Raw genomic sequence first — 23929 nt, 5'->3', positions numbered from 1 at the left:
GCGAAGTGTTGCACATGCCTGCTTGCTCCTGAGACACAAAAGTATCCAGTTTGCTGTACAACTCGGGTTACTGACTGCTTTTCTGCACTTCAAGCAGCCTGTATATTCTCTCCAGTGTGAAGAGTCAACTAGAAACTCAGTTGTTCTGCCGGAATATCAGGAAATAAATGTCCTCAGGCTGGTTTGGATTGCAAAAACCATTGTGTTATGAGGCATTCAGAAGTTCTTGCATACATAACCTGATGGAAGGAATGTGTGTGGGAAGAACGCATCTGTCTGAGACAGAAGGTGACTTGGCTGGGTGCTGACATTTGGATTCAAACTTGGGCACGTCTCTAGATACTGTGGATCTTTTGAGGGTCAAATCCAGGTAAGCTGGAACCATTTCTGGTCTCTTTTATTTTCCTGCTACCTTGACAGTCACAGTGAAATAAGAAATAACCTGACCAGTGGATGCACCATTTGTACAATCAGTGCCGAATTCCTAGGTGGCACTATCTGAGCCCAAAGCAGGGAGCATGGTATTATAACCACTATGTTACAGGATGGGGGACTGTATCCTGGAAAAGGACATGGGGTTATGGTGGATAATCAGCTGAACATGAGCTCCCAGTGCAACGCTGTGGCCAAAAGGGCTAATGCAACGCTTGGATGTATAAACTGGAATCTCGAGTAGCAGCAGAGAGGTTATTTTACCTCTGAATTTGACACTGGTGCAATCACTGTTGGAATCCTGTGTCCTGCTCTGGTGCCCACAATTCAAGAAGGATGTGGATAAATTGGAGAGGGGTCAGAGAAGAGCCACAAGAATGATTAAAAGTCGGGAAAACCTGCCTTATAGTGACTGAGCTCCTTGAGTCTATCTATTTAGTTTAACAAAGAAAAAGTTAAGGGATGACTTGATCACAGTCTGTATGTACCTACCCGGAGAACAGAAATTTGGTAATAGAGGGTTCTTCAGTCTAGCTGACAAAACTAACTAGATCCAATGGCTGGAAAACATTGAACAGTGAGGGTAATTAGCCACTGGAACAGTTTACCAAGGATCTTGGAGAAGTCTCCATCACTGACAATTATAAAATCAAGATTGGATGTTTTTTCTAAAAGGTCTGCTCTAGTTCAAAGTAGGGTGTCAGCTCAGAAAAATTCTGGAGGGTGGGGGAGGGATCAAAACTAGATGAATAACAAAGGTGAAGGGTTAAGAGCCAAGTCAGGGCAGAGCACAAAGTGGAGGACATAATAGAGCCTACAGACCTATGAAAAGGTGGGGAGAGCAAACCAAGGTCAGGGGGACAACTGCCCCCTTTCCCCATAATAAATGATATCCATAGTTCAAAAAGCAGTTAATTCACTCTAGCCTGTGTTATGCAGGAGGTCAGGCTAGATGGCCTTTCCAGCCCTACAATCCATGAATCTATGGAATGGGAAGGGAGGAGGGGCCAGACAAGGGGATACAGCAAGGTGACTCATGTACTGACTCCCCTGATGTACTTTGACACTGAATTGATCCTCTCAGGGCCGGCTTTAGCAAGTGCGGGGCCTGATTCCTGGGGCATCACTTCGGATTGCTGGCTGGAGGGGGGGGGGCCGCGGGGCTTGCCGCGCTCCGGCTGGCGCTCCGGCCGGGGTCACAGGGCTGCCGCACTCCGGCCGGGAGAGTGGGGCCGGGGCTGCTGCGCTCCGGCCGGATGTCCAGCCGGGGTCGCGGGGCTGCGGGGCTGCCACGCTCAGCTGGCGGTCTGGCCAGGGTTGCGGGGCTGCCACGCTGTGGCCGGAGCTCCAGCCGGGAGAGTGGGACTGCGGGGTTGGCCGCACTCCAGCCGGAGCTCCAGCTGGGAGAGCGGGGCCGCGGGGCTTGCCGCGCTCCAGCGGCGCTCTGGCCAGGGGTGCGGGGCTCCCGAAGACGACTGCTGCCAGGGTGAGTGCGCGGGGCCCGATTCCAGGGAATCGGGCGAATCGGCCTAAAGCCAGCCCTGGATCCCCTTAATGCAGAGAGAATCTCTTGTGTGCTGGGTGGGGCTGTCCCATGCCAGTGTCTGAATGCTGGATGCAGAGCAGTGTGAGACTGGACACATGCCCAGGATGTGGAAAAGGGTTCTGCTCTATGATTGAGGTGACTAGCTCTGCACAAGGCCCTGATTCAGGACCGCTTTCCTGCTCCTGAGCCCTGCCCCAAGCAGCCAAAAAAAAAAAAAAAAAAGCTGCGATTGCGATCTGCGTCGGCAATTCAGTGGGAGGTCCTTCGCTCCGAGCGGGAGTGAGGGACCGTCCGCCGAATTGCCGCCGAATACCTGGACGTGCTGCCCCTCTCCGGAGCGGCGGCCCCAAGCACTTGCTTGCCAGGCTGGTGCCTGGAGCCGGCCCTGTGTGTGTGTGTGAGAGAGAGAGATTGTGTGAGCTGTCCGTGTGCTGTCTTTTTAAGGCACTCACTCACCGCCCAAAGGCTCTTTCAGATCTCAGATCACAGGAACTCTCTCCTGCTCTGAGTCCTGAGCCCTGTCCCCTCTATCCTGGTCTGTGGAGATGGGGTTCAGGGGAAGGGGGACACCCTGACATCAGCATCTCCCTCCTCCCCTTCCCGCTCTTCACAGCCAGCAGGAGGGTCATTCACTTTTGCTACCTAACAATAATCTTGTTTGCAAATGTGAAATAAAAATCTTCTTTTTCCTAGACAGACACTTCCAGATCCGAGGGAGTCTCCGAGACTATTTCTGCTCACTTATAATATTATCTTGTAGTCTTTAATAGCTTCCAGTAGATGGCATTGTGACAATGTATTTTTGCTGGGAGCCAATTGCTATTTAACTAGTATGAAGTTGCATACTTCATTTGCTCATGTGTGAACAGAGGGTTGCTCAGTTGATTTTTTTTTCTCTAAGCAAGTAAGACAAACAAGGTTTAAAAATATTTTCTTGGTCACTTCAGTAATTCTCTGAAGGGAATAGGAATTTCTCTTTCTTTCTTTCTTTCTTTCTTCTAGTATGTAGGATTTTGTTTGTTTCTGCTACACACTATTTCATGACCACCTCTGTTCAACAGAGGCAGAAATCCTTTACTCAAACCAGAAGGTATTTTTCCTTGTTACTGTACTTGGCTTATTTTACTATTGCCATGCAAGGGGGAGGAGGGAGTCTTCTGAGTGACCGGTTTTGTTTGTTTGGTTTACTTGGTGCTACTTCTTGTCTTTGCTAGATCAATACCAGGTTAAAGTTATGCAGAAGTTATAGATTTAAGGCTGGAAGAGAATGCTGTCCTCATCTAGTCTGACGTCCTGCATAACACACGCCATAACTTCTGATTGCCCTAGAGCATGTCTTCTAGAGAGAAAGACATCTAGTCTTTGTTCCTTGTGTTCTGTTAGGCTGCATTTTACTTTTATTGCTAGTAAAATCTCCAGTAGGGGGTTTAGGCACTGATTTCAACACGGATTTCTTTACCTCAGTAAGCACAAACTAATGTCTTTCTTCTCATGGGGCACTGGTTTGGATGCACTGTGGCTGAGTTGGTAAGAACATTCCAGTTCTAATCCCAGTGTTTCTGTCACTCATAACCTTTGGAAACTTTCACCTTTGAACTGATATTTTCCGTGTGAGGGTCCCATTATATGCTAAGCACAGACGATATGAGCTGCTACAGAGGCGTGGCAGTTTAGTTCAAGCTGTAAGAGGTGTTGCTTTTTAACTCGATGTAACGATGCGAGGACTCACCCCTGCGGCGCCTCCTGCTGGTCTCTCAGGGAATTAACTTCCAGCCTCCGGGGCACCCTCTGTTGGCCGGTGTCTTGCTACCTGTAGTACCCCGTATCCCTCCCGGACCCCGGTGCCCCTTTCCACTGGGGTGCTGCCCCCTGGCAGTAACCCCACAGTCTCCGGGTCTCCCCCTTCCAGGGGAACACCCACCACCTATCCCCCCCTCGCCTCAGTACATGGCTACTGCCCAGTCCCCATCTAGCCCCCGTTCACTGGGGCAGATTGCAGAATATAAGCCACTCATCACAGGCAAGGGGGGTTTGGACCTGTTGCCTCTGCCTACCCTTGGGTGCCCCGTGCAACCCCAGTACCTATTCGGCCTTATACTAGGTCTGCAGCCTGGGGGGTTTCCAGGCCGGAGCTCCCCAGCTCCTCTGGCCTTCCCCCAGCCCTGCTCCTACTCAGGTACACTCCCCAGCAGTCAGGCCCCTCCCTCTCAAAGGCTAGAAAGAGAGTGTCTGTCTACTCCTATCCCACTGCCTTCTTATAAGGGCCAGCTGAGCCCTGATTGGGGTGTGGCCACAGCTGAGGCTGCTTCCCCAATCAGCTTGGGCTGCTTGCCTCCAGCAACAGCCCTCTCCTGGGCTGTTTTAAGGCCTTTATGACAGGAGCGGGTGACCACCCTGCTACAGGGAGCATGAGAAGAGTAGGAAAAACCAGACCGTGAGTATCAAAACTGATTAGAACATTTTTTTGAACAAAAAGAGCTTAGGGGAAAAAGGTGAAATTTGCCACAGAAATAGCCTTCAGTAAGGAAAAGTGCCTTTGCTTGTCCTGGAGAAAACGAATTGATCAAGTGATGAGCCCTTGAGAGTCGCACACTGCACATGCCCAGTCCATGGGGCACAAGTGAGGCATTCAGCTCACATAAGGCAAAGCTGAGCAAGATTGAGATACAGAAATAAATAAATCTCAGTACGGTTATGGTAAGAGACTTGCAGAGATTGTACTGCAAAGAATAAGTATTCCTGTCTCTGCCCAAAGCCCTCTGAAAGGAAATTCTTACATTTTAAGGCCAGAAGGGACCACTGTGATCATCTAGCCTGCCCGCCTGAACAGCACAGGCCACGAAATTGCTCCAAAACCCCCTAGAGCAGCTCTTTTAAAAAAGCATCCAGAATTGCCAGTGATGGAGAATGCAGCACAACCCTTGACAAATTGCTCCAGTCACTGTTAAAAATGTGTGCCTTATTTCTATCTTCAACTTCCAGCCATTGGCTCATGTTAGACCTTTCTCTGCTAGATTGAAAAGCCCATTAGTAACTATTTGTTCCCAGTGTAGATACTTACAGACTGTAATAAAGTCACCCCTTAACCTTCTCTTTGTTAAGCTAAATACATTGAGCTCCTTGAGGCTATGACTCTAAGGCAGGTTTTCTAATCTTTTAATCATTCCCATCTTCTTTGAGCCTGTTCCAATTTATCAGCATCCTTCTTGAACTGTGGGCACCAGAAAAGAGGGGGTAGGAGAGTGAACTTATCATCTGGTTTGTGACATTTACTCTCCCTGAAGCCACTGGCTCAGATCTAGACAGGTTTGTCTCAGACCTAGATGGGTGAATGGCATTCCCTGCAGGTTATTCTGGGCACTTTCCCAGCCAGACCTCACAAGCTGAAGCTGTGCACTTATATCTGTCAGTGTGAAAGGGGTTTAATTTTATGAATTTGCCAAAATTGCCAGTTAGATTTTAAAGCTGAAGTCTACCAAATGAGGTTTGCAGAAAAACAGTTGTGGCACAGGTGGAACGTGGAGTTTTTATAGCATGTTGAGGGGGCCTCAGAAAGAAAAAGGTTGAGATAGCTATAATGGACCGGGGGTACGAAGGCACTTGATCGGGTTTATTGTAAACAAAGCATGGTCCTAGCGACCAGGATCAATTTCTACAGTTATACTAGCAGGCTATAATGGACCAGGGGCTGCTCTCGCCCGCCCCCTCCACCCCACTGCAGGCAGGTGGTCAGGATCAATTCCAAATTCCTTCATGTCTTGCTTGCATATGCCTTTATAGTGAAGCTTGGGACGTCCTGTTGTTCTTGCTCTCTCTGATAGCTCCCCATATAGCACGTCCTTGGGTGTGCATGTCCTTCCAACCTACTTAGATGGCCCAGACAGCGCAGTCATCTTTGCTTTAGTGGGGCTGTCACACTTGGGAAATTTGCCCTTTGAAGAACCTCTGTGTTAGTGACTTTATCTTGCCATTTGGTGTTGAGTATCTGGCGTAAACAACGTAACCTTTTCTCCTGATGAGCATAAGTTGTCCATGTTTCCCCACTATACACAAGAGTGCTGAGGATGCAGGCTTGGTACACTAGCATTTTGGTCTTAATGGTCAGCTTTGAGTTGTTCCATGCTCTTTTAATTAGTCTGCTAAAGATGGTGGCAGCCTTTCCAATGCAAACATTTAATTCTTCATCCAGTGAAAGGTTGGTGGTCACTGTAGAACCTGAACAGCTGAACTTTTGGACTACATCTAGCCGGTTTGCATTTAAGGTAATTGAAGGATCTTGTGTAACCCCCTCTCCTAATACAACCGTTTTCTTGATGCTGATGGTGAGAGCAAATGCCTGACAGGCACTTGAAAGGCAGTCCATGAGTTCTTGTAGTAGATCTTCATTGTGGGCTATGAGGGCAGCGGCATCAGCGAACAGCTGATAGCACCTTTTTGACTTTGGTCTTTGACTTAAGTCAGAATGGGTTGACGAGTTTCACATCTCTATTGCTATAGCAAAAAAAATGTAGAATCTTGCAATTAATGGCCATGGCACTAAAACGGTTTAAACATCATGCCACAATACTGGCCAGGCAAGTAATGGAAATAACCAGAGAAGTATGTAACCCAGGCTTTGGAAGAAGATCCTAGGCTGTCGAGCACTGGAAAGCCCAAGCTCTTTTAGCAGGGCAACAGGCAGTCTAGAGGCATGATATGCTCAAACAAATAAAGCAGGAAAATAAAAAGTTGGAAACAACTGTGGAAAACCTACAAAAGAAAGGTGCCATCCCCTGTTACCCAACAACAGACTTCATGAGCTTTTATAGTGCCTGAAGGATGGGGACAGAAATGAAAACAGGTGACCCTAGCCAAACTAAAAGATGGAACATGGGATAAATGGAATGGATGCTGCCTTGGGGACATGTGGAATGACCCATGGAGGCCACCATCCAATAGCCCATAGGCAGGGCTACTGCACCACAATCACCACCTTCTGATGGAGGACCAGGTTTTGGAAAAACCTTCACCAAAACCTAGATCAGTTCCTGTTAAAACAGGAACATCTGGTGAAGAGAGGGGGAGCCCAGAATTGTAAATTGAGGATGGCACCTTACCAATACCTCGATTCACCCTTGAAACCACTCCACAAATAACTCAAAGCAGATTGAAATTATTAAGAGAGATAGAACAGGCAACTCAGAAATTAGAAAACAATCTGAAACAGTCATGGCTCCACAATGATTGTGAAAGAAGGGATAATATTGCACCCTAATAGACTATACACCTCATCCACCTCGAGCTAGTGATTTAACAGCCAAGCTCGATGCCTTAAAAGTCAATGAATTAAGTGTCCTAGTAGGAGATGCTGGTCCTCCGCCTTCTGAAAATGTTAATGTGTTTTTGGCATGGTTACACAAATGTACACAATTCCTAAAAGCAGTGAGGATTACCATTGTACAGGAGCCAATGCTAGTACAAACTTTGCTAGTATATATCCAACATTATTGGTTTTGATGATGATGTTATTCAAATGATTCAAAAGCATTTTAAACTATCTTGTGGGTTAGCTGCATTAAAAGGTATCACAATAATGTCATGAGAGGCTCCTGCCAAGCTGGCTGACAGAATCAAATGTACATTATGTTAACAGCAGGAAAGATGAATCTTAAGGAGTTAAAGCAGTGTTACAAGCACTGCCTTCAGGAGTGGCCATGGAATGAATAGAGGCAGAGGAATGAACAGAGAGCGTGAATGAGTGTCACCTGGAGTACTGAAGCAGGAGAATCAGGATCTTAAAGGAGAGAAATTGAAGTTACAAGCACAACTGCAAGCATGTATGGTTAGTAGAGTTTCTAAGGAAGGAGACGATAAGCCTGTAACAAAGGTTGCTGAAGTGACTGCTCTGGCTTCTGGATTGAATGATCCTGTGGTTAGCGATCAGGTGACATAGGACAGCCCTTGCCGAGACTCAAAATGCATTTTTCAGCAACTCATGACAATAGATGTGTGGGGGTGCCCCCACTTAAGCATCCGAGTCAGGGATGGGTTTGCAGATTTTCTATTGGATTCTAATGGGGACAGGAATCCCCATAGTAAAAGACATATTTAGTGCATACCCAGTTACAGACTCTGTACAAATACAGGAAATATCAGGAAATAAGCAAACACTTACTGTAAAAACACCACCTCTCCAGTTTGGTGCACATGCCATTCAGGAGAAGTGTGCTATCGCAGGGAGAGAAAATTTGATTGGAGCTAAAACAATAAAGCAGCTGGGAATAATCATAGATTTCCCAAACACTTGTATCCGACAAGCCCTCACTGTAAAAGAGGGGAAGGACAATGTTAATCTGATCCCCATGGGGCTTGCTAACTCAAACTGTAAAAGCAATAATACTGAAAAAGCCACTTCCTGTGCCGAAAGGTTGGGAAACCTGCTGGACTGAAATACAAACTGTGTGGGCTGCAGACTCTTTAGATACAAGAAAGGTACAAACTTGAGTTTCACTAGAAGGAGACATGCCTCTACACATTAAACATATCCAATACCTCAGGAAGCAAAGGAATCACTAAGACAAGTCATAGAAGAACTGGAAAAACAGAAATTAACCCAGAGGTGCTCAGCGCATAACCAGTAAAAAAGCCAGATGGAACATGGAGATTAAATGTCGACTATTGAGGGCTAAACAAAACTGCTTACATCGGGGCCTCTTATAGTAGCAGCTTAGCCTGAGCTGGTGGAGGTGGTATCCCCCGAAATGAAATGGTTTTCTGTACTGGATGTGGCAAATGGGTTTTGGAGTTTACCTTTGGAGTCCAGAATCCCAGTATCGAACGGCTTTTGTATTCCAGGGTACTCAATATTGCTGGAATGTTTTGACTATGGGGTTCTGCAGTGCACCCATAATATTCCATGTTGCTGTAAGGAACATGCTGGAAAAGGAAGGATTGTTACAAACAGGAAAGATAGTTCAGTATCAACAGAGAGTCCAACAAGACAAAAGGGTGCCCCAAGAATTGAACAATCACCACCTAACAGCTGGAAACACCAGCAGGTGGGACTTGGGAATGGAGCTGGGGAGCAAGGTGTCAGGTGACTGGAAGAAGGGGGCTTTTTGGAGAGACCCAGAAGCCTGGACTGGGGTGGAGGGGAGACAAGAGGGGATGAGAGAGAGAGAGCCAGAGGTGGAGTCCATCACAGCTTGGCCGGCTCATCAGGGCACTGGTTTGACCGGATGGACTGTGACTAAATTTCTGCCTCTTTGTGCCAACCTAAGAACTGTCCAATTTTGTGTGCTATGTGACTGATAAATGGTAACCTTGACCTTGATTCCTGGAGATTTCATCACTTGACCTAGTCTTTAATTAAAGATTAACCTTTAATTCCTGGAGACTCCAGGACACCCCTCGAGGGTTGGCAACCCTAGTCCCGCCCACCAGGTTTCCCGCCCAGGCCAGGTGGAGGCTAGGTCTGAGCCAGCTCCCCACAGCTGCCCACACGGCTCTTACCATGGCCGGGCTGCAGCTCCGAGGGCCTGCCTCCTATCCGCAGCTGGATTGGGGTAAGAGCCACGCGGGCAGCTGTGGGGAGCCAGCGTGGACCAGGCCTCCACCTGCCCTGGGTGGGGATACAGGCCCAGGGCTCCTCTCAGGCCTCCCACATCCTGGGCAGGTGGAAGGTCCATATGGCTCCCCACAATTGCCCAGGCTCTCCGGCTGGGCTCCACCAGTTGCTGGCCTGGCCAGGGGGCAGGGCCTCAGGGGGAAGAGGAGGGGAAGGGGGCAGGGTCTGTAGCGAAAAGTGGATGGGCCAGGCCTGTCTACTTTCAAAAGTGGGAGGGCCATGGCCCCATGGCTCACCCTGTTCTGGCGCCCCTGCCTAGGGGTCAAGTTCCCAGCAAGAAACTTTCTCCATCCCATAATGCCATCCATATCCATAATTGTTGTGCCTTTTATAACAAATTCCATAGATGATGTGGAAAAAGCTGAAGTACTCAATGCTTTTTTTGCCTCAGTCTTCACAGACAAGGTCAACTCCCAGACTGCTGCATTGGGCAACACAGTATGGGGAGGAGATGAGCAGCCCTCAGTGGTGAAAGAACAGGTTAAGGACTATTTAGAAAAGCTGGACATGCACAAGTCCATGGGTCCAGCTCTAATGCACCCAAGGGAATTGGCTTATGTGATTGCAGAGCCATTGGCCATCATCTTTGAAAATTTGTGGCGATCGGGGGAGGTACCGGACGATTGGAAAAAGGCAAATATAGTGCCCATCTTTTAAAAAGGGAAGAAAGGAAAGAAAAAGGGAACTACAGCCTCGCTTCAGTCCCCAGCAAAATTATAGAGCAGGTCCTCAAGGAATCCATTTTGAAGCACTTGGAGGAGAGGAAGGTGATCAGGAACAATCAACATGGATTCACCAAGGGCAAGTCATGCCTGACCAACCTGATTGCCTTCTATCATGAGATAACTTGCTCTGAGGATATGGGGAAAGTGGTGGATGACTTTAGCAAAGTTTTTGATACGGTCTCCAACAATATTCTTGCCAGCAAGTTAAAAAAGGTATGGATTGGATGAATGGACTATAAGGTAGATAGAAAGCTGGCTAGATCATCGGGCTCAACGGGTAGTGATCAATGGCTCCATGTCTAGTTGGCAGCTGGTATCAAGTGGAGTGCCCCAGGGGTCAGTCCTGGGGCTGGTTTTGTTCAACATCTTTATCAATGATCTGGATGGTGGGATTAATTGCACCCTCAGCAAGTTCACAGATGACACTAAGCTGGGGGGAGAGGTAGATACGCTGGAGGGTAGGGATAGGATCTAGAGTGACCTAGACAAATTGGAGGATTGGGCCAAAAGAAATCTGATGAGGTTCAACAAGGACAAGTGCAGAGTCCTGCACTTAGGAAGGAAGAATCCCATGCACCACAACAGGCTGGGGACCGACTGGCTAAGCAGCAGTTCTACAGAAAAGGACCTGGGGATTACAATGGTCGAGAAGCTGGATATGAATCAGCAGTGTGCCCTCGTTGCCAAGAAGCCAACAGCATATTGGGCTGTATTAGTAGGAGCATTGCCAGCAGATCGAGGGTAGTGATTATTCCCCTCTATTTGGCACTGGTGAGGCCATACCTGGAGTATTGCGTCCAGTTTTGGTCCCCCCAATACAGAAGGGATTTGGACAAATTGGAGACAGTCCAGCGGAGGCCAACAAAAATGATTAGGGGGCTGGAGCACATGACTTATGAGGAAAGGCTGAGGGAACTGGGCTTATTTAGTCTACAGAAGAGAAGAGTGAGGGGGGATTTGACAGGAGCCTTCAACTACCTGAAGGGGGGTTCCAAAGAGGATGGAGCTAGGCTGTTCTCAGTGATGGCAGATGACAGAACAAGAAGCAATGGTCTCAAGTTGCAGTGGGGGAGGTCTAGGTTGGATATTAGGAAAAACTATTTCACTAGGAGGGTGGTGAAGCACTGGAATGGGTTACCTCGGGAGGTGGTGGAATCTCCATCCTTAGAGGTTTTTAAGGCCCTGCTTGACAAAGCCTTGGCTGGGATAATTTAGTTGGTGTTGGTCCTGCTTTGAGCAGGGGATTGGACTAGATGACTTCCTGAGGTCTCTTAGAACCCTAATGTTCTGTGATTCTATGGTAGGGGTCTATTACAGACCACGTAACCAGGAAGAAGAAGTGGATGAGGATTTTTTTTGTTGGTTTTTTGTTTTTGTTAGAGAACTAACAAAATCATCCAAAGCACAGGAGTTGGTGGTAATGGGGGACTTCAACTGCCTAGACATCTGTTGGGAAAATAACCTGTGCCCTGCTGTGTTATCCCACAAGTTATTGGAATGCATTGGAGACAATTTTTTATTTGAGAAGGGGGAGAAAGCTACTACGGGTAAGGCTGTTCTACATGTGATTTTAACAAATAGGGAAGAACTGGTTGAGAATTTGAAAGTGGAAGGCAGCTTGGGTGAAATGATGAGTTCATGATTCTAACGAATGGTTGGAGGGAAAAGAGCACAATAAAGATAATGGATTTCAAGAAGGCAGACTTTAGCAAACTCAGGGAGTTGGTAGGTAAGATCCTACGGGAAGCAAGGGTAAAAACAGTTTCAGAGAGCTGGCAATTTTTCAGAGAGACATTATTAAGAGCATAAGAGCACACTATCCCACTGCATAGGAAAGATAGGAAGTATGGCAAGAAACCACTCTGGATTAACCAGGAGATCTTCAATCATCTGAAACTCAAAAAAGAGTCCTACAAAAAGTGGAAACTAAGTCAAATTACAAAGGATGAATATAAACAAACAACACAAGTATGTAGAGATAAAATTAGAAATGTCAAGGCATGAAATGAGATTAAACTAGTTAAACATTCTACAAATGCATTAGAAGCAAGAGGAATCCAAGGACAGGGTGGGCCTGTTACTCAATATGTGGAAATGGCAGAAATGCTAAAAGACTTTTTTGTTTTAGTTTTCACCAAAAAGTTTAACAGTGATTGGATGTCAAACATAGTGAATGCCAATAAAAATGAGGTAGGATCATCTGAGACTAAAGTCGGGAAAGAACAAGTTAAAAATTAATTAGACAAGTTAGATTCTTCAAGTCACCAGGGCCTTGAATACTTAGGCAGCTGACTGAAGAGTAAGCTGAGCCATTAGCAAATATCTTCAAAAAGTCATGGAAGATGGGTGAGATTCCAGAGGCAAATATAGTGCCACTCTATAAAAAAGGGAATAAGGACAACCGGGGGAATTACAGACCAATCAGCTAAACTTCAGTACCCAGAAAGATAATGGAGCAAATAATTAACCAATCAATTTGCAGACACCCAGAAGACAATAAGAAGATAAATAACAGCATGGATTTGTCAAGAACAAATCGTGTCAAACCAACCTAATAGCTTTCTTTGACAGGGTAACAAACCTTGTGGATGAGGGAAGCAGTAGACGTGGTATATCTTGACTTTAGTAAGGCTTTTGAAACTGTCTCTCATGACCTTCTCATAAACAAACTAGGGAAATACAACCTAGATGGAGCTACTTTAAGGTGGGTGCATAACTGGTTGGAAAACCATTCCCAGAGAGTAGTTATCAGTGGTTTACAGTCAAACTTGACAGGGATCAGTTCTGGGTCCAGTTCTGTTCAATATCTTCATCAATGATTTAGATAATGGCATAAAGAGTACACTCATAAAGTTTGCAGATGATACCAAGCTGGGAGGGGTTGCAAGTGCTTTGGAGGATAGGATTAAAATTCAAAATGATGTGGACAAACTGGAGAAATGGTCTGAAGTAAATAGATGAAATTCAATAAGGGCAAATGCAAGGTACTCCACTTAGTACAATTAAATGCATACAAAACGGGAAATGACTGCCAGCGGAAAGAGCTGGGGTCATAGTGGATCACAAGCTAAATATGAGTCAACAGTGTAACACTGTTGCAAAACAAGCAAACATCATTCTGGGATGTATTAGCAGGAGTGTTGTAAGCAAAATACAAGCAGTAATACTTCTTCGAGTGCTGTCCCTGTGGGTGCTCCTCTCCAGGTGACGGTGCATCCCGGCGCCGTTAATCAGAGATCTTTGGTAGCAGTGCCTGGTCGGGACGCACGCGCTCAGCTGCTGCCTCGTGGTCTCGTTAGAGTCTGCCTGAGCGCGCGCGTCCCGCACCCCCCTCAGTTCCTTCTCAACTTTCCTTGGCTGAAGACAGGACTCGGGGCAGTGCTGATCCTCTTCCCGGGCCTCTGAAAGAAACAATTACAAAGAACTTAGAAATAGTTAGTTAGAAACATCCCAGTTGTTTCCCTTCCCTTAGAATAGTTACTTAGTTTAAAAAACAAACAAACAAAAAAACCTTCCTTTTCCTCAAGTTTGTCTCCCGCTGAGACGCTCTCCCCTGGCATTCCTAGTGCAATAATGCCAAGGGCGTCAGGATTCAAGAAATGTGCTCCCTGTCAAGATTCTATACCACGGTCTGATGGACACTCACGTTGTGTGAATTGCCTCAGCGAGACACATGTCCGTGCCAAGTGTGTCCATTGTACGAGCCTCAAAACCAGGGCTCGTCCTGACAGGGACCTGTGGCTGAAAATGCTTCTGATGGAGAAATCCCTATAGCCACCTATGGAGACGGGCAATGGCAAGCCCTCTCCCTCATGCTCCCCGACCAGGTCCAAACCAATTGGGAGCATGGCTTCACCCTCTCAGGCAAAGAGGCAGGAAGCCCAACTGTCTCTGTGCAGAGACTTTCACCAGGGTAAAGGGTCTCCTGCGAGATCCTTACCCTCAGTGCTGACAGTGCTGAAGGCAGGCGCCTCCGACCATCCCAGCACCTCAACCGTGGCTCCCGCGGAGCGCAGAGGCAGGGACCCGACTTTCTGTCTGGGAAGGTCTCCTCAGCACCGGTCCCCTCGGCACCGAAAATAGAACCGGTGCCGACAGCGCATTCTGCCCCGGTGCCGACAGGAACGTCGACACTGAACCTGCCACTCCAATAGCAGCACTGGACCTCTCGCAGGGCACCTACAAACGACCCATGGCACTGGGAAAAGCCAAACAGAAGTCCGTGCACACTTCTGAGCACAGATCGCGCTCAGCGGAATCACAGCCCAGGGAGCAGCAGCATGAGTTCCTAAGTCAGGATGACCTCTCAGTGGCACCTCAGCCTAACTCTCTGCTCCTTGACACACAGTGCTCACTCTTTGACCAGCCGCTATCCCCACCTGACCTGGCTCCCTTTACTGACAGTGAGCCTGATATGCAGCAGCAGGCGGAATTCTCCCCACCTGCCTCTCCTCCTCCACTGGAACCTTTTGCACCTCAGGTCAGAGCTCACAACCACCAGCCTCAGTTTCCCTACTTTGCTCCCCACCCCCATGGGCGGCGCCTTACTTTTCTTATCCTATGCCTCGGCCTCAGTGGTACCCGTGGCCAGCTCCTACTGCCACTCGCCCTCATGCTTCTTCCACCAGATCACAAGCTCCTTCTGCGCCTCTATCTCCAGCTCCGTCTACTTCTAGAGCGCCTGAACCCACCCTGCAGAGGTGGGCTATGAACCATACCCTGATTCACTGACTCCTAACTCTCCATCAGCTCCAGACAGAGCTCTCATGCCTCTGCCTCCAGAATGTGGACGACTTTAAACAATTCCAAGAACTTTTCAAGAGGGTGGCACTCAGCCAGGACATCCCTTTAGAGGAGGTCCAGGAGACGAAACACAAACTCCTCAAAATCCTCCAACCCTCTGTGCCTTCAAAGATCGCGCTTCCCATAAATGAAGCACTCCTAGAACCAGCTGACACCCTCTGGGAGACACCACCCTCTATCTTACCAACTTGCCAAAAGGCTGAGCGTAAATATTATGTTCCTGCTAAGGATATAGACTTCTTATTCTCCCATCCATAACCAAATTCTCTTGTAGTGGATGCAGCGACACACAGGATGAAACAGCCGCACTACCGGCCCACCCCTCAAGACAAGAATCTCAAACACCTTGACCTCGTGGACCGCAAGGTTTATACCTTCTCCACTCTGCAATTCAGAATTGCAAACTATTCCGCCCTACTTGCAAGCTACGATTTTGACAATTACAATAAACTCTTTGATTTTACCTCCCATATCCCAGAGGACAGGAGAGCAGACTTTAAGTCAGTCCTTGTCGAGGGCCAATTGGTCTCCAGAACGGCCCTACAAGCATCTGTAGACATGGCAGACACAGCAGCCCGCACTACCGCAACTGCAGTGGATATGCGCAAATCTTCCAGGCTATCTGCATCCGGTATCCCCAAAGACCTGCAGACCAAAGTGGAGGATCTCCCCTTTGATAAAGATAAACTTTTTTCACAAAAAAAAACAAAAAACGACGAAGTTCTTCACACCATGAAAGACTCTAGAGCGACCCTGCATACTGTGGGCATTTACCCATCCTTTCCCAGGAGACAATGGTATCAATCTTATCAGAGCATGAGCTTTCGTGGGCGAATACCCACTTCGTCGTATGCATGCGACGAAGTGGGTATTCACCCACGAAAGCTCATGCTCCAATACGTCTGTTAGTCTATAAGGTGCCACAGGACTCTGCTGCTTTTACAGATCCAGACTAACACAGCTACCCCTCTGATACTTAACCTTATCAGAGGCCATGCACACAACAGTATCACCGGCCTCAGCCCAGACTGAGAGGGGACATGGTAACAGTTTTCAAGTACATAAAAGTTTGTTACAAGGAAGTGGGAGAAAAATTGTTCTTGTTAACCTTTGAGGATAGGACAAGAAGCAATGGGCTTAAATTGTAGCAAGGGCGGTGTAGGTTGGACATTAGGAAAAACTTCCTAACTGTCAAGGTGGTTAAGCACTTGAATAAATTGCCTAGGGAGATTGTGGATTCTCCGTCATTGGAGGTTTTTAAGAGTAGGTTAGACAAATACTTGTCAGGGGTGGTCTAAATCAGTGGTTCTCAAAGCCGGTCTGCCGCTTGTTCAGGGAAAGCCCCTGGCGGGACGGGACAGTTTGTTTACCTGCCGCATCCGCAGGTTCAGCCAATCGCTGCTCCCACTGGCTGCGGTTTGCCGCTCCAGGACAATGGGGGTTGCGGCAAGCGGCGCAGGCTGAGGGATGTGCTGGCCGCCCTTCCTTCAGGAAACCCACCCACTGCAGTTACATCCTATGTGTTCCAGGCCTCAGAAATGCTTGGTCTGGCTTGTGTGCTGAGGTGAGCCATCTGTGTGTGTGTGTGAGAGGGGGAGCAACTGTAATGCATTGGGATTTAGCCTTCGGCTGCCCTGCCTTATTGGGCTCTATACAGCTGAGAGTAATGAAAGCTCTTTGCTGTGGCTAACTCAGTCCCTAGCCTGAACTGATTAGTGCCATGTATGGAAACCTCTGTCATCTATTTACTCTCTGCCAGTTCTTGAGACTCTGCAGGAGATGCTCAGGGTTGTATTGCATCAACCCCAAAGTATGGATGGCAGAGTTCCTGTTCTCCTCTCTGTACCGTACCCCACGGCTATCGCCTTCTGATCCTTTTTGGTGCCCTGGACACTTGGCTCACTTCTCATTCACTCAGGTCACATAGCTTGTGTTCAGAATTGTTTCCCTGGTCAGGTCGCTTGGGGCCCGGTCAGGCAGGATGTGTTCCCTCATGCAGCATCTTCAGGCTCCTTTAGCCACTCTCCACCCACTTACCATTGTGGTGACTGCACCTCTGACTGAGGAATGCTGAGTACAACTCCCATGAGAGCCCTCTGCAGAAAGCTGCAGCTCAAGAGGCAATTCCTGGCAGAGCAGAGAGACAGCAAACATCAAGCCTCCAGCTGCAGCAAAATGTGGAATTGAATGGCATCTCAGTAAAACGTCTAACTCCATGCTCGTGGACTCAGAGTCCAAGATTGAGATGACTGGGGCAGTTCCCACCTCTTACTGCTCTTGTTTCTGCTCAGGCAGGTGACATTGGGGCTGTTTACACCCCATCCACATTTTCATGGTTGTCTCTTACGATTATTTCCCTTTGTTTGGGCCATTTAGTTCCTTTGAGTCTTTATCTCTATGTTGGCTGCTGCAAATGACATTTGATCTGGGGTTCGCAATGGGGGGAAAAATTGACCACATGAGGGAGCCCAAGAAGCACATGTGAATAGTGTGCATATGTGCTTCCTCTCAGCTTTAGGCCCCTCCCCAGCAATTCCAGAAATGACTGTTGGTGGAGGTATCCTGGAATCACTGAGGCGAGGAATGTGACAGGAAAGTCTGGCCCACCTTTGTATGCTCTGAGTCACAGGTTATCTTCCTGCACACACTTTCCTTGCTGAGCTAGTTTATTTGTTCCTCTGCTCTGTGCTTCTCCTTGGAGCTGAAGCGGCAGCAGTAGCAGAGCCATGCATCCAGCAAGAGCCAGTACGCCGTGCCAGACCGCACCAGCTTCCGCGGCGGGGATTTAAAGGGCTCTGGGCTCCCGCGGCTGTGGGGAGCCCAGAGCCCTTTAAATCCCGCCCGCAGCTCTGGCGGCTGGGCTGGGGCTGGGATTTAAAGGGCTCGAGGCTCCCTGCAGCGGCAGAAGCTCCGGGCCCTTTAAATCCCAGCCCCAGCCCGGCAAGGCTCTGGGTTCCCCGCAGCTGCGGGAGCTCTGGGCCCTTTAAATCCTGCCTGCAGCTCTGGCAGCTGGAGCTGCAGTGGGGATTTAAAGGGCCTGGAGCTCCGCGGCGGCCAGAGCCCTGGGCCCTTTAATTTGCCCCTGAGCCCCGGGGGCTCCCAGCCATCTCTGCAGCTGGGAGCCCCGGGTTGATTTAAAGGCCCTGGGGCTCCCAGCCACAGCCAGTGCCCCAGGGCCTTTAAATCTTGAGAGGCCCCGCCTCTTCCGGATGAGGTCCTGCCTCTTCCGGATGAGGCCACGCCCCCTCAGGACTTCGGCAGTACCGGTAAATCCCGCAAGTTACTTTCACCCCTGCATGCATCCCATAACTCTGTTCCACAAGGTGACTGACATGTATTAGGATGGCTTTGACTTTGAGGCTGGTACTGTCTTGTAGTATGAGTTGTAACCTGCTCTGCCTGCAGTGAATGGTGCCATCTTCCTTGTTTGCCTCTGGGCAGGGCCACCTTTTTGGGTTGCTGATCTGAGGCCAGGTCTACACTACAACCTTTTGCTGGCATAGCTCTGATGGTGAGGGGTCTGATTTGTAATGGATAGAGCTGTGCCAGCAAAAGCTGCTAGTGTAGCTGCTGTTCTACAGACAACACTGATCCATACAGCTTATTTCACTCAGGGGGGCTGGAGTCAAGAACCCCGGTGCAGAGCACAGATTTGCCAGCCGGGCTATGTCCACACAGCCACATCCCCGGCCTGGGGTTTTCTGCCGTCTCCCCAGGCTCCTCCTGCACAGACCCTCAGCAGTCAGAGTTTGCTGAATCCCACAATCAGCTGCTCACCTAGCAAACACTCATGAAGACAAGGGACCATGGCTTCCATGAAGCCACTGCCACCAGTCCCAATCCTGGCTCCTTGCAATCACTGTCAGAGAGGGGCAGGACAGAGACCCTAGCTAGGGCTCCTCTCCATACAGTAATTCAGTGTTGCCAACTCCACATAGCAGGACGTCTCCAGACAAACCTTGAAAAGTCACTAGATGTTGCTGTTTAAGCACGCAAACAGAGTCAAAAATGTCACTAAACAAAATCTCCACGAAATTTTGTATATAAATCCATTCCATGCTCTTCTCACTACATTCTGTTGCACATAAGTCAATGTCATTACATCTCAGTTGAGCGTGTCCAGGGCTTCTTGGGCTGAGATCACTGTAATCTCCTGGTGAGGAAAAGAAGTCTGTGAAGGCTAATTAAATACTTTGCTAAAGCCAGGTGCACTTTGGTGAGAACAGCACATTAGCCAGGGCTTGTTTTTTTGCAAATATGTTCCTTCTCACTGCTCCCTAGTAGGTGGCACACCCTGTGATGCAGGGAAAAATGGCTAATGAAGTTGGCAGGATGGGGGAGGCAGGTTAGCCGGCGAGGAGAGCTGCACAGATGGAAGGTGGGATGGGATCTCTGTGGGAGGGTGGGGGGAAGCATCAGGCAGTGGGTGGCACTGCACTGGCCAAGCAGGGAGCTGGCAGTGTGGGGCCGAGGCAGGGCGGTGGGTGACCCATTCATTCTGTGACTGTGACCCATGGCACTGTGCCGTGCTCATAGGGCCCTGATGCACTCACTGTGCTGTTCTCTTTGAACAGAAACCACGTGGGAACGGCCGAGCAGCGTGCCTGGGACCCCCAGGAGCCCCGGGAGCCAGAAGAGTGCTGTGCCTGCAGGTACTGTTTCCTCGGCTGGGCCTGCTCCGGAGGTTTGCCCAGGCTGCCGGGAGGGTGAGGCATTTCCGGCTGGGAAAGGAGCTCAGCGTCCCCGGGCTCTGGCCTGACAGGCACTTCCCAGCTCAGGCATGACTGGCGGGCTCCAGGGCAGTGGCTGGTGCCCCTCTCACCATGAGCGCCTTCCCAGCCCCGAGCACAGCTGATGTGGCTCTGCCCCCGGCAGAGAGCCAGCTCAGCTACAGCTGCTGCTCCAGGTGCGGCGCAGAGGCCACAAGGGGTGCAGGAGGGAGGCAGGGTAGGTGCAATCCCCACAGAGGACACAGCCTGGGTAACCCAGGCCTGCTGGATGTGGTGCTCTGTCTTCCTCTAGTGACACCTAGACTAGTTAGGGATTGATGCTACAGCCTTGGCTAAGAGACCCGTGTCTTGTGGCTCAGGCAGTAGAGGCTCACACATTAAGCTCCAGAGGGCCCAGGTTTGATCCCAGCCACCACAAACCGAGGTCTGTCGACCTTACACCTGCATGGGGGAAAGGCCTTAGCCCAGCTCAGCGAACATGCCAGCCCGCCAAGGAGCTGCACAGCAGTGTGAGAGCGAAGGTGTGTGCCCTGCTTGGGGAAGCCAAGGACAGGCTCATGGCTCAGCTGCTGGGCAACAGCCCATCTCCTGGTGACAAGGCCTCTGTCAGCTACAGCATCTGTGTGGAGGGGAATGCTGCACGGGGGAGGGGAAGAGAGTGCTGCATAGGGGAGGGAAGGGGAGCATTGCACAGGTGAGGGGAGCCTCGAAGGGAGGGGAGCACGACCCAGAGGAGCATCAAAGGAAGGGAGTGCTGCATGGAGGAGGGGAGTGTCAAAGGAAAAGCTGCATTGGGGAGGAGAGGAGAGCAGTGCGCACAGGGGGGGAGAAGACAGAAGTACCTTTCCTCTGGGCTGGCTCCCACCCCTTCACAGTGAAGAAGGCTGACAGCAGAGTAGGGAGCTCCTGGGGGCAGTGTGGGGAGTCCCTACAGAGGCCAGGCTGTGCGCTGTTAGAGGGGGCTTGGCCACACGTAGCCCTACCACCCCCAGGGAAGGGTAAGTTACAGCAGCAAGCAGTCTGGTTCCCGCAGCAGCCCTTAAGGGGAGTGCAAAGCTGTTCGGGCCAGTTGGGTATAGTGGAGCCTTCTGAGGGTTCCCCCATTCACAGTCCCTCTGCATAGGGGCCGCTGAAGAGCAGACAACGGGTCTGGGCAGATGGTGGGCCCGGGGCAATGCTATGCTTGGGGTAGCTGTGACTCTGCTGAGCAGAAAGGGGAGCCCCACAATCCCCTCCCACACCAGAAACCAACTGAAGCGCACACAGCTCTGAGGAGGGGCTGAAAACAGGCAGAGCCATTGGATCATGTTATATCTTTCTCTGCTAGATTGAAGAGCTCATTATCAAATTTTTGTTCCCCATTATAGACTGTAATCAAGCCCCTCTTTACTCTTCTCTTTCTTAAACTAAATAGATTAATCTCCTGGAGTCTGTCACTCTAAAACATGTTTTCCAATCCTTTAATCATTCTGATGGCTCTACTCTGAACATTATCCAATTTATCAACCTCCTTCTTCAATTGTGGGCTCCAAAACTGGACCCAGGATTCCTGCACCAGTGCCAAATTCAGAGGTAACACAACCAATCTACTTCTGCTCGAGATTCTCCCATTTATACATCCAAGGATCCCCTTCTACAGATCTACATTAGCTGGGGATCTAGTCCATTGACTCCAATGGAGCGACACCAATTTACCTCAGTTGAAGATCCGGCCTTCACTTTGCCTGTAGATTCTGCGTTATGTGAGTGTGCCATGCAGGCCGCGTCGCTCCAGGGCGGGGGACAGTTTGAGGCTGCAGGTCGGATATTTATTTGGCACTGGTGAGGCCACATCTGGAGTATTGTGTCCAGTTTTGGACTCCCCACTACAGGAAGGATGTGGACAAATTGGAAAGAGTCCAGTGGAGGGCAACAAAAATGATTAGGGGGCTGGGTCACATGACTTATGAGGCGAGGCTGGGATTATTTAGTCTGCAGAAGAGAAAAGTGAGGGTGGATTTGATGACAGCCTTCAACTACCTGAAAGGGGGTTCCAAAGAGGATGGAGCTCGGTTGTTCTCAGTGATGGCAGATGACAGAACAAGAAGCAATGGTCTCAAGTTGCAGTGGGGGAGGTCTAGGTTGGATATTAGGAAAAAACTATTTCACTAGGAGGGTGGTCAAGCACTGGAATGGGTTACCTAGGGAGATGGTGGAATCTCCATCCTTAGCGGTTTTTAAGGCCTGGCTTGACAAAGCCCTGGCTGGGATGATTTAGTTGGGGATGGTCCTGCTTTGAGCAGGGGGTTGGACTAGATGACCTCCTGAGGTCTCTTCCAACCCTATTCTTCTATGATTCTATGAAACTCACTCAGTAGAGCCCCACCCAGACAGCCACCAGAATGAGCTCATTTAGTTCGGAGGGCTGCACTTCCAGTGCCCGTTTCCTGGCACCTCGGCCGTGAGCCCCAGAGCTGTCAGCACTGCACTCTCTGCAGACCATGCTGACCTGACCAGCTGCTCGCTAGCTGGTTGCAGTCCCATCAGCAGAAGGGAGGGGAGACTTCCCTGGCACTCACCAACACAGGCAGGGGATCCGTAGAGCCACACCTTCCACCCAGACCCACCCACCTTTAGGCTCAGAGCAAGTAGGGCTAGTTTGCAAAGGTTTCAAATCCTGCATTCTTCATGGGAATGTAGGTGACTCAATTTGTCTCCTATACGCAGGGGAGGGGCTCAGCCCTAGCACCTCCCCTACCTTATACCAGGGTTCACTCTTCAGGAAGTGCAGTCCATGACTGGGAGAGAGAGCAGAGAGAGAGGAGTAGCTGGGGATCCAGCTTTCGGGCAGGGACTGGCCACAAGCACCCTACTCCCGAGAGGGGTGGGTAGAAAGCAGCCAGCAGCAGAACTCCAGTGGGGCAATGGCGGTTGGGGAAGAAGGGGTGTTGTAAATTCTTGAGCACCAAGTAATTTTATCCCCTAAAATACTAAAAATGTAGAAAGCAGCTAAACAAGAAAAGGTAGGGGCCAGATCTGATTGGCTATCTCAATGCCCACTCAAGGAGGTGATGCCCTCTACCGTAGGCACATGGGGTTCTTCGCAGGCATTAGGGGAGGCACTGCGTGATGAAAGACAAGCAATATACTCCCAAGGATTAACTGCCAATCTCCTGTAACTAAGGAAAGGAAAGGAAGAAAAAGATAAACAAACCTCAACCCAGACAGAACACAAGCAATCAGAAAACAAAGGTTCCTTCAGTTACACGTTCCTCTTGTGTCTCTCTCGGAGAGCTGTCCTCAGAGATTACACCTTGAAATGTGGGCCTGGTCTGTGGGATGCTCTCCTCTGTGTAAGTTAGGACTAGAGTGCATTATTCCACAACTCAGCAATGAGTCCTGACTCAGAGATGGGCACAGGGGCTTTGTCTAAGGGTCAGTGAATCCTGCTTGGTTTATCATGGATAATCTAAACAGTCGATAAATAGGCAGAGGTGAGTGACCTGAACTAAATCCTATGAAATTGGACAAAGTTAATAAAAGAACCAATTCAAAGAGCAGTGTGGAGACAGGCAAATTAATAAATATTAAGAACTTTACATTTAAATTAAATCTGTTTACCAAGGTTAGCTGCTGTCTTCTCTCCCGGTGTATGCGGACTGAACAATCTGATGTTTAACAGGAGAAGCTTTTAGTACCTTAAACTACCATATCAGAGGAGTAGCCGTGTTAGTCTGAATCTGTAAAAAGCAACAGAGGGTCCTGTGGCACCTTTAAGACTAACAGAAGTATTGGGAGCATAAGCTTTCGTGGGTAAGAACCTCACTTCTTCAGATGCAAGAAGTGAGGTTCTTACCCACGAAAGCTTATGCTCCCAATACTTCTGTTAGTCTTAAAGGTGCCACAGGACCCTCTGTTGCTTTTTACAGATTCAGACTAACACGGCTACTCCTCTGATATGGTAGTTTAAGGTACTAAAAGCTTCTCCTGTTAAACATCAGATTGTTCAGTCCGCATACACCGGGAGAGAAGACAGCAGCTAACCTTGGTAAACAGATTTAATTTAAATGTAAAGTTCTTAATATTTATTAATTTGCCTGTCTCCACA

The 23929-nt window shown here is 49.1% G+C and overlaps 1 protein-coding gene across 1 annotated transcript in view; it reads left to right on the top strand.

Annotated features, from left to right (window-relative positions):
• Nucleotides 1-23929, top strand: part of GAS7 (growth arrest specific 7) — a 138803-nt gene that overhangs the window by 43542 nt on the left and 71332 nt on the right. The window contains exons 3-4 of the mRNA XM_034790254.1: nt 19687-19764; nt 21573-21641. Coding sequence (XP_034646145.1) covers nt 19687-19764; nt 21573-21641 — 147 coding nt within the window. The remainder of the gene's footprint in view (nt 1-19686; nt 19765-21572; nt 21642-23929) is intronic.

This window comes from Trachemys scripta, chromosome 14 (genome assembly GCF_013100865.1).
Source record: "Trachemys scripta elegans isolate TJP31775 chromosome 14, CAS_Tse_1.0, whole genome shotgun sequence".
NCBI lineage: Eukaryota > Metazoa > Chordata > Testudines > Emydidae > Trachemys > Trachemys scripta.
The sequence above is the reverse complement of the archived record's forward strand: the minus strand, read 5'-3'. Positions and strand labels throughout refer to the sequence as shown.